This window comes from Spea bombifrons, chromosome 11 (genome assembly GCF_027358695.1).
Source record: "Spea bombifrons isolate aSpeBom1 chromosome 11, aSpeBom1.2.pri, whole genome shotgun sequence".
Classification (NCBI taxonomy): Eukaryota; Metazoa; Chordata; class Amphibia; order Anura; family Pelobatidae; genus Spea; species Spea bombifrons.
The window spans coordinates 30244147-30255252 of NC_071097.1; the positions used below are offsets into that span (position 1 = coordinate 30244147).

An 11106-nucleotide genomic window follows, 5' to 3' on the forward strand; every position below is an offset into this window, starting at 1 on the left:
TTTGGGAATCCTCTTTTGAGATCTCCTCCCTCACTTCTGGTTTTGTAATTGTTTGTAACCTTGCAGATTCAGCCTCCCTTGCCTCTGAGGAGGCTGCAAGGACAGATCCTCTCTTGGAACACTAAGGAGAACTTTTTTTTTCCCCTGAACGTTTCTATCTGGAGGTAAACCTCAAAAATGACTTCCAAGGAAGAAGCCAAATCATCTTCTGTAGAAGAAAGAAGACAGAGAAATGCTCTGGATCATTTGCCACCTCCTGCTAATTCCAACAAACCCTTGACTCCTTTCAGTATTGAGGATATTCTAAGTAAGCCCTCTGTTAGGAGAAGTTACACTATTTGTGGGACAGCTCATCTTCTTACCACGGCTGAGAAACCACCTCCTGCCGGGTTACCACTGTCCGGCAGGGCACTTCTCTCCCAGACATCACCTCTCTGTGCCCTGGAGGAACTGGCCAGCAAAACCTTCAAAGGGCTGGAGGTCAGTGTCCTACAAGCAGCAGAAGGTAAGCTTCAGATCTCTGTACTAAAATAACCTGAAATACTAGGGAAAAAATCACATGGCATATCCAATTGTTTTCTTCAACAATAAATGATGATAATGATTATTATTTGTATTATTATGATGATGATTATTATTTTATTTTGTTTTATTTGAGAATTATTTTTATTGTGTATCTAAATAGCCAGTGACTCTAAAAAAGATTACATTAGTATTACAATTAAAATGGTATAAAGTTAAAACATAATATCTATTTTTTTTACATCCTCTTGTAGTATTATTCAGTTTCAAGTTATTTTGTTAAGGTATTAATTAAGTCTCAAATTCTAGAGTAAGCATATATTTTAGAATAACTGATTTCATGGGTAATTTTAAGAAATTGGATAGATTTTTTTTTTTTCTAAACTACATTTTTTTCTTTACATGCAGGAAGAGATGGGATGACCATTTTTGGCCAGAGACAGACTCCCAAAAAAAGGAGAAAATCCAGAACAGCTTTTACAAATCACCAAATTTATGAATTGGAAAAACGTTTTTTGTATCAGAAATATTTATCTCCAGCAGATAGAGACCAAATCGCCCAGCAGTTGGGACTGACCAATGCTCAGGTCATCACCTGGTTTCAGAATCGCAGAGCCAAGCTCAAGAGAGACCTGGAGGAGATGAAAGCAGATGTGGAGTCAGCCAAAAAACTCAGTCCATCCACAGTGGAAGCAGTGCTCACAATTTCAGAGTTGGAAGATTCAGCATCTGTTCACAGCAGCAGAAAAAGCAGGTCTAGGTCCCCTCAACATTCACTTCACAGCCACCTCCAAATGTCTCCTTCATCCCCTCTCACAGACCAGCACACAAGCAAAGAATGCTCAGAAGATGAAGAAGACGTGGAGATAGATGTTGATGATTAAAGATTTTTTAAATATAGATAAATAAAATATATATATATATAAGACTCTAAAAGACTAAATCGAAAACAAGTATGGACATTATTTGAATGCTGCACTTGTTTCATAAAACAGAACTAAAAAAATATTTAACATCTAAAACAGTTTTTTTTTTTTTCACTTAAAAGCAATAAACAATATACGAAAAAGACTAAATTTACCACGGCTGCCCAATCAGGTAGTTTTTTTTTATTTTTTATTTTGATTACTGTTATTATTATTATTATTAAGATTCTTTTTGGAATGGTGCAATTGTATGTATGGCTTCTGTAAAAATATTTAAGGACATTTTTTTAAAGCTTTGGGTTTTTTGTTAATCTATAAATAATTTTCACGCGCAAGCTTTGGCTAAACGTGTTAAGCTTTAGGCAACAGTAATTTAAATATTTTTTAATGAATCCTCTACTTGTTGCCATAATTTTCTTGCATGTAAAGATTATGCACGATTTTGTTTTGCATTTTTCGTTAATTTTTATACATATTTGCTTTGCAAATTTTTTTTTTTTTTTACAAATTTATATATTTGTGCAAGTACATAAACGTTTCTATATTGCGATCATGCATATCATTTTTTTTCATTTTTTATTTTTTCATAATTAATGATAATATTTTCCCCTCTTCATTTCCTGCAACTGTATAATTTTGTTAAAGCAAACAAACGCTATTAATTTTACTCTTTCTAGACTTTTGCATGATTCAAGGGAATAAAATAACAAAAAATCAGCAGATAAGATATCTACATATTAAGTGTACAGACATAAGGTTTGCTACAATTGTAAAAAAAAACAAAAAGCAAAAAACAAAAATGACAACATTAGAGGCCTGCTATTTACGATTAAACGCCTGAAATAATGCTGGTTTTGTTTATTTTGACATTGTACAGAGAAGTCATTTTTATCAATTACAATAAAATGACACTTTAATACATTTTCAACTGTATATTGGTGTAGGACTCTTTTCTTCAACACACACACACACATATATATATATATATATATATATATATATATATATATATATATATATATATATATATATATATATATGTAATATAAGCTAATATTGCCGGTGGGAAAAATAAATGAATAAGGAACACTTCTTTAAATAGGGATTTTTCTGCAGATATAAAGGCCCCCTTAAGAACATGCATTATACAACACTAAGTATATTTGATTCTTTAAAGAATAATGGTGATTTAGTTTTATTTCCAAAGTGTGCCTTGCCTTTTTGACCCAGCAACGTGTGTTTTGCTATTCTTTGCAAAATTTATGTGAGAAGCACAAATCTGGCATTGTAAAAAAAAAAAAAAAAAAAATAGAGTCCTAAAAAAAAAAAAAATACTGTGAGTTTTTGGCCAATTTCTCCGGGGCTATATAAATCTCTCCCTCTCTTTGAAAATGGATGGGGCTATAATTTTAGCGTAAAGCATGAAAACCAGGGACAAATGAGACATCTTCCCTGATGTGACAAGTGACAATGGCCCTCGCAGAGCCTCCTGCAGCTCCCAATGCTGAGACAAGCTTGGCCCCTTTACTGCAAAAGAGGCAAACGTTTGGAGGCCATATGGTTTTTGAATTTTCTTCACAATTTATAGACAATTTGATGGATTGGGTTAACCCTCCTTGAGACTGCTTAACTCCACTTTACAAAAGCAGTAATGAATACATAGCCCATTCTCCATAAGGGCATCTGTGCATTTCCATGTGTTTACTGGCATCCTAACTAAGTCTATGAATTACAATGCAATTCACTTTGCACCCTATCTATTAGAGAAATCTGCTCTCCCTTTTTTAGGATGGAAATTATAGATTTGACTTCTGTCCAGATATGTGGGGCTTTTTTTTTTGGTTGTTTTTGTAGAACTAGCTCTCAATCTTCTCCTTAAGTGCTTTATGCTAAACAGACACATAGTGAATGTTAGATAGTGTGACATTTGTGTAGGGAGCTAGTTAAAACCTTTTATCTGCACTTTTCTCTTTCTCACTGTTTTTTGCCTTCGTCCCTTTGTTTTAGAAGGGAGGTTTAATGAGGCTGAAAACACTACAATTCAGTAAAGGCAAAGAATAGAGAGGGAGTTAATTTGGATTACAGCTTTTGTGTGGATTGTGCTGCTGTGAAAGATGGGTGGAAAATGAACAGAGTAGATTCAGTGAAGTTTTTCACACGTGGCAAATGGTGGACCATGAATTGTAATCACATTTAAGTATAGTTTTTCTAGACTTCTAAGAACTCTAATTTGGAAAATAAAATACAGCAACATTTTACACACTGTAAAACTTTAATTTTATCTTCTTTAACATATCATATTTTTTTTTTACCTTTTGACCCTTTGATTCCCAGAACTCTTAGGACTAAATAAATTGATAATCACTTGGACTTTCTAATCAACAATCCAAACATTAACTATAATTATTTGTCTTGCCAATAATTATTTGCAGCAATAATCCAATCATTAAATACAATTATTTATTGGGTCAATAATTCTTTGTGTCATTTTTGGGGTATTAGAGCAGTATTAAGACCAGATAAAATGGTAATTTTGTAGACATTTTAATTAATAACCCAAACACTAAATATGATTATTTGTGCCATATTTTTTGCCAAGGTTAATATTTCTATCTATATTTAGATAACATTTCAGAAACCCAACACCTTTAATTAAGAATGATTTATTCTGGAGCTGTATTTACTAAGTTGAGTAAATCTTACAATCTTACACATGTTCTTCATCTGACTTTTACACATTAAAGTTCAAACTTTACCTAGAATTTAGGTCAATGAAACGTATGATCTCAAAGTTACATTTGTATATTTATAGCCATGTGGTTTCTGGGCAAAGCACAGATTCCTGTCACTAAATGCATGTTATTGATGCTGTTGGATGGAGTTTGATATAGAAATAATAGTGATTCTTAATATCAGAATATATCCCTTAGTTGGCAGCTAAACTTGCCACCTTTAATGTTTATGCAGAAAGAGCACTACTGGAGCTAAATTGGTGTAATCACCATAGCAACCAGTGAAATATTTCTGTTGATTGCATTACTTGTTCATTGTTTAAAACCTCAAATATATTTAATGCCAGCACCATAAACTGCACTCATGCTCCTCAAGTGTTGTACTCCAGAGTTTGTCTAAAATGTTTACAACTATAGAAGTAGAATGTCTTTCCACAGAGCATCATGTCTGTCCAAATGGATTTTTCCTTTTTTTTAACCAAATGTTTATCTGTGTTGTCTAAGAAGTGGCTTTAACACCAACATCCAGTATCATTAAGAGAAGGTTTTGGTATCTTCTAAAACTGGCTCTGGATAACAGATCTGGTGAATTTCAAGACATGATACCATAAAGCTTGTGAGCTTTGGATCAAGGTATTGGCATTTTGGTTTTTTCATTGGTAAGATTTGGATTTGAGTCCCACCAAAGAAATGTTTCCCTTGTTATTCAGGTGAATCCAATGGGAATATGAACATGGAAAACTTCAGTAGATCTCTCATTCTCTGGTATATATATTCATTGGTTTCTACCCCCAATGCTTATTAACTGCTTCTCTACTTCTTTGTTGCCTGCTGAGGTGCACTCATCTGCAAGAATGTTGTATCTCAACAACCATTAGAGAGGTCTTCAACTTTTTGTTGAACACTCAGAATGCTAGAAAAGCTAGTATTGCCACTAAAAATGATGTTAGCCTTGCTAGCCTGTAATCAAGTGTATAGATCAAAATATATTTTGCTCATAATTGTTGTCTTTTAGTGTGTAGGTTGAGTGCAAGTGTTTTTCAGCACATAATGGACAAACAAACCAAAATGCTACACTTACAATGCACCTTCAGAATTCAACATTATGCATATTTTTATTTATTAATTTCCTTTATTTAAGTATGGAAATTGTGTAGCTCACATTTTTTGCTTTTTAACCTATGCCTATTTGCAGAACTATCAGTGCGTAAGGGAACTATAGAATTATATCTCATAGATCCTAAGCGAAAACATTAAGGAGGCCATGTCTAAAGTAAAAAAAATGTACAAAGGTGTAAAAAACATCTTTTTATGGATTATAGCAATGTAACATCTGGGTTTGTTTCAAAGGTGGCATTGAGATATATGTGCCCCATTTCAAAAGACATTTCCTCTAAATTGTGGGACCTAGCCAGTTTCCTATATTATCTAGTAGCATCATTTATACTGGAGTGATATCTCATGATTTTGCACATCCTCCATGTGTTCAGAGCTTTTTACACCTATAGATAACTTGGCTTAAATATTGAGAATGGTCACATTTTAGGCACCACTGATTACCGTGTTCCAATTTAGATTTCTTTGTGCATTGTTAGTGGTTTTAGATCCACATTTTATCTTGTTCACCAATCACATGACTCCCAAATGCCATGTAGCCCCCTTTCTGAATGATCCGGCAAGACTGCTCTAGGTTGAGCCAGTGGAATTTACTTCCTTATTTTATGAGGTGTCAGGAAAGATGTCAGACGTAGCAACGATAAGTAATACTACAGTCTGAGGGACCAGAACGTAGTAATTAATCCCAAAGACTTAAGTGTATTTTAGTTCAGGAGAAAAAAAAAATCACTAATTCAATCGTCCGGAAAATTGAAGTTTGATGCATGAGTCCCTGCTGCAAGGGGAGATTTCTCTCTCCTGAATCCTGGATGTTCCAGAAATCATAATATCCAATCTCACTATCCATTCACTTGCATATACAATCATTTATTTGGAATACATATTCATGACCTACTATCCACCGCTGTGACATCACAAACAAATATGGTGGGTGTATTAAACCAGATGTTGGGGTTAGGTGATGGCACATTTACATCTGCTGGCATATATCAAAAGGGATCCCTTTATATGTAAATATTTAAAATGCATCATGATGCTATCTGTATTGCATAACAAGACACTGGGGGGGGGACTAATTGTTTTAAATATATCTCCCCTCAGACATTCTGCACGGACTGATACTTAGCCGTCTGGAAAAAAAAAATTAGCTTTAAGAATTCTATCAATTTTTTTTTCAAAATTAACCATCCAGATCCTGTGATCAATGTAAAGAATTATTTTAAAGTTTGTATTCTTCTACTTTAAAATTGAGATATAAAAAAAATATACAGTCAAGTACATCTTGAATATACAATATTCCCAACTGCCCTTCTGTTACGTATACAGCTTTGGCATAGGAGATTGTAGGGATTAAGGCCAATGCTTTGTATTGCTCTAAATAGGCAATAAAGGTGGAGGTAAATGCACTGTTTGCTAGTTCATGAGAAGTAGGGGTCGTCGAGGGCGCAGGGCTCACAGGGTCCCAAGTCCTGGTGACCTTAGGGCAGGTGGCAACTTTCTTAAATTTGTTGTAAGTGTGCCCTAGTTTTCCTGTCCTTGACCAGAATGCTCAGTTGAGTGGTGATCTTCATTCATACAGTACCATGACTTTATGCAGCTGCTGGGATTTTATATTCCACTAAGCCGTTCAAGGCAATAAAAGATGATCCAGAATCCAGGGTTCGGGAAAGGCCTCACGGGATTGTAGTTCATAGGTAGTGGGTTGGGGCAAGTTAGGTGCAAGAGCCGCTAGAGTATCAAAACGAGTCAAACGAGTCATATTAAGGCTTCCTTATGATAAGCAAATATGACTTGTCAATTCAAGAGATATGGACTAAATGTTCATCTTAAAGAACCAAATATGCATTGAATAGGGGCAATTATGGTTGGTCATTCTAAACTCATTGGAAGTTCTATTAGTTTATAGAACAATAAGATCAAGGTGTGTTTTTTCATATTATTTTAAATCCTTGGCCCTTGTAGACCCTTGAGGTTAACTAAAGCAGTAGGTTTACCTTCCTCTGAATATTCCATTACATTGAGTTCCGTTGACTGATGGTTGAACCATACACTTGCTTCAGTTGCTTACACAATAGTAATATGTATTTTTGCAAGAGTATACCTGGTGGCACACCTTGACCCAGCCTCTAGGGTAGACTTCTGCCAAGACATTTAAAAACCTTTTTCAAAATATGTCTAGATACTTCAAGAAAAAACTCCAAACACTTACTGTTAGGATTAGTGGATTTCTCCTGTCTTGTAGAAGGTACTATATCTTTGGCTGTCAAGGGTCCTTAACATATTATTCCTTACTGAATTGATCTGGCAGCTGTTAGAGACATCCTGAATGTAAGCAATAGTTATAATCCAGGACAGGAATTGATTTTTGGATAATAAACACTTTGCATATTTTCTGGAATAGAAAACCAAACTTTTAATGAAACTTCCATATTGAAATGATGTCAACATTTGCACTAATGTACATGTGAACAAAAATATTAGACATAACAAAAAAAACTAAAACAACTATATAGAATAAAACAGTTACATAGAAAAATAAGAACTAAGAAATAAGAAAAAATGTAAATAATTACATCTTTAAAGATGTAAAATTAACACAGTATCAGTGCTTTGTAGTTAGTATAAAACTAAGATGAACATAAACATAGTAGCATCAAAAAATAAGATAAGAAGAAATCAAGTTGATAGTGGAATCAAGTGTGTGGCTAATCAGCGATGCACTCCATAAAGTACGAGGTAGCACCGAGATCTGTAGGAAAGATAAACATGGAAGGACGCGCATGGGACCACAATAGGGTAATAAAGTTTTAAATAGTTTAATGGCATAATAAAAGTTACTTACAGAATGTAAATTAAGTTGGAAAAAAATGTGATTAAACATGGCACTAGGGTGAAATCTTTAGAGTAGCCCTGTCTGTTACTGAAGCAAAGATTCTTCTTATAACTTTCAAAGGGAGATGCTGATCATTCTGCTCGTTTTTTTGGGGTAGCAGAGGAATTATTAAGCACTAATACACATACACCAGCCATAAAGTTGTAGTGCTACTGCCACTGCAGGGGATTCTGGGTAGGAAAATGCCAATAAGGCATAATGATCACCTTTTGCCTTTATATACACTTTATACATGGGCTCCTTGAAGCAAACGTCCGTTGTTCCGGTCTGGGAACAAAAAGCAGCCCTGGAACCATTCCCATATATTTTATTGCATGGTCGTGCTCTTGTGCCTGTGTACCCCTTATACATACCTTTCTGAGTTGCACTATTTTCATTCTAAATAGCTATCCCATTTAATTTAATATATAAACAGAATACCACATTATTATTATTTAAATCACTGGAGCCAAAAAGTATTAAAAGACCCAAATAAGTACCTGGGGAACAGCCCCTTGCCCTCAAAAGCCACCTTTACCCCTAAACAGCTTGCCTGTCACCCACAAGCTGTGTATGCCATATTTGCCCCAAAGAAGCTTGTCTGTGCCATCTTTGCTCTTTTAAAGCCATCATCTGTAATTTTTACCCCAAGCATACCTGTGCCTTTTTTTGCACCAAACATCCTGCCTGTTGCATTTTGTCACCAAACAGCCTACCTGTACCATTTCTACCCCCTAAACAGCCTGTCTGTGCCATTTTGCCTCAAATAACCTGCCTGTGCCAACTTTGCCCCCAAATACTTATCCATCAATGCTAACACATGAACACTTCCACATCCATGCTAACACACACTCTTATAAGTTCATTTATCGCATTCATTCACTCATTTATACTCCCTTCTGCACCACCTTACCTCATCTACAACTATGCAAGCAACCTCTCTTCTGTTGCCCAGGGAAGCCGGAATGCATCTTCCAACTGTCAGGAAGTAAGCATGATGTATCTTTCTGCTGCTGTAGTTTCCTTAGCTGGCCACTGCGTCTATGGTCCTAAACATTGCCCGTTTCTTTGTGTTTCTTCAAAAGAGCTTGGACAGAACATCTGGAAATTTCTGCCGGAGAGAGACCTTGCAGTTGCAGTATTACTACATTGTGTCTTGTTGCTATACTCAGTCTTACCATGGTATAAATGGACATTAAACTGTCTTCAGCCACCTTACCTTGTTAGTGAATTTGGCTGTTCCTCATCTAGTTTTATTCCTCCTACACAGCTGATTCAGTTAATGGTTTTGTTTCAACCTGCAAATAAAATTGATGATCATTAGCACCTGTTTGGTATAATTGTTTAATCATACACCTAATTATATGCCTAAAAAATCTGTAAAAGTGTACCTAGAAAAATGATATTTTCTCAATCACTTTGAATTTTGTTAACATGTCTATTTTTTTAAAAGCATGCTTACTTTATTCCATTTTTCACACCTGCCTAAAACATTTGCAGAGTACTATACACACATACATACACACGCATACCCATACACACATGATACTTCTCTCCTGTAAGCTCCTTGACATCACTTCTTACTGCTTTTTTTCTAGGTTTCTTGTGTCTTCCATCCATACTTTATCTAAATCACCATGGCTTCATTATCGATAGATCATTTTTTTAAACCTGCAATAACGAACATTGTTACACAGGCACAGGATGGGGGACATCTGAGTCTTGTGCTTGCTCTCTTATAATGTATGTACCTTACAATTATCGATCATTTATGATAGTCCTTGTGCACATAAAATATCTATATTTTGGTAATTTATAGAAAAAACTATGCTTTTATTATTTCCCTATTTAACTTTAAGCACAACTGGAACTATAGTAAAATAAGGATATATTAATATACATTAGAAAATCTGCAGTTCAATCATCAATATAGCTGTAAAGATATACTGCATCATTGAGCCTCTCCATTGACTTATTGACCTCTGTGTAAAAGAGTTTCATTAAAAAAAACATAAAATGGGCCACAGATCAAAAAATGTATTAGAAAACGTGTATAAAAATCACAATATAAACAACAATAAGTAACATTTTACAACAGATAATGTATATTCAAAAACATATATATAGCAAACAATGATTTCGGTTAATGTTACAAAACATTTAAAACAATGTGATGTGACCCTTTCTGAAAACCTTTGGTAATATATGACACAGGTAAATATTTTCAAGATTTGTTTTTTTACCTCCAAGTCCTCAGTCACAGTTGAAATCTCTCACTGAAAAGGTTGTAAAGTTAGATAATCTTTCAGGATCTTGAAATCTTCAGATGAGGTCCCAAAAAGCTTATCAACTTCAACTAAGATTCTCTATATAATAGACTTACATTTATTCTATGGCTGATACCCACATTGCTCTTCCTTCCTGCTCATAATGATCTTGTTACATATTTTGAAGCTTGGGAGGGCTGACTAGTGGGGAAATTGTCCCCCTGGACCTCACTAATCCTAATATTTTGGGTCACTTCTAGAGAATTTTACAAAAATGTACATTTTTTGTCTTTTTGATACCACAAGGGTGTTTCATTTACATTTAGCACGACTGGTCCTTTCCCTGCTTCTTTTGTTGGTTATCAATTCATTTTTAGTGAACAATTGTCTATATTGGGTGTTTATAGTCTTACTATAACCTCAGGAGTCTTCTCCTAACTATATGCCTATGAAATCCCTTTCTATGAGTGTACCTAGAAGAATTGATGCTGTTTTAAAAGATGCTGATTTAATTTTTTCTTCTGTTTATTCACTTTGCATTTCGTAAAATTATGAAAAATAAACTATTAATATGTCTATTTTTGAAAGAAAATACATGTATATATGTACACACACACACACACACATATATATATATATATATATATATATATATATACATACATAGTGTA

General features: G+C 34.5%; 1 protein-coding gene across 1 annotated transcript; it reads left to right on the top strand.

The window, feature by feature from the left end:
- The first annotated feature begins 30 nt into the window (after window positions 1-30).
- Window positions 31-2381, top strand: LBX1 (ladybird homeobox 1). The gene is made up of 2 exons (XM_053450892.1): window positions 31-505; window positions 931-2381. The coding sequence occupies exons 1-2, from the start codon at window positions 178-180 to the stop codon at window positions 1404-1406; spliced, it is 804 nt and encodes a 267-aa protein (XP_053306867.1). The 5' UTR covers window positions 31-177; the 3' UTR covers window positions 1407-2381.
- The last annotated feature ends 8725 nt before the right edge of the window (window positions 2382-11106 follow it).

Coding starts and splice junctions, on each gene's coding strand:
- LBX1 (XM_053450892.1), top strand. CDS start 178: ATGACTTCCAAGGAAGAAGCCAAATCATCTTCTGTAGAAGAAAGAAGA. Junction 506..930: donor TGTCCTACAAGCAGCAGAAG/GTAAGCTTCAGA, acceptor CTTTACATGCAG/GAAGAGATGGGATGACCATT.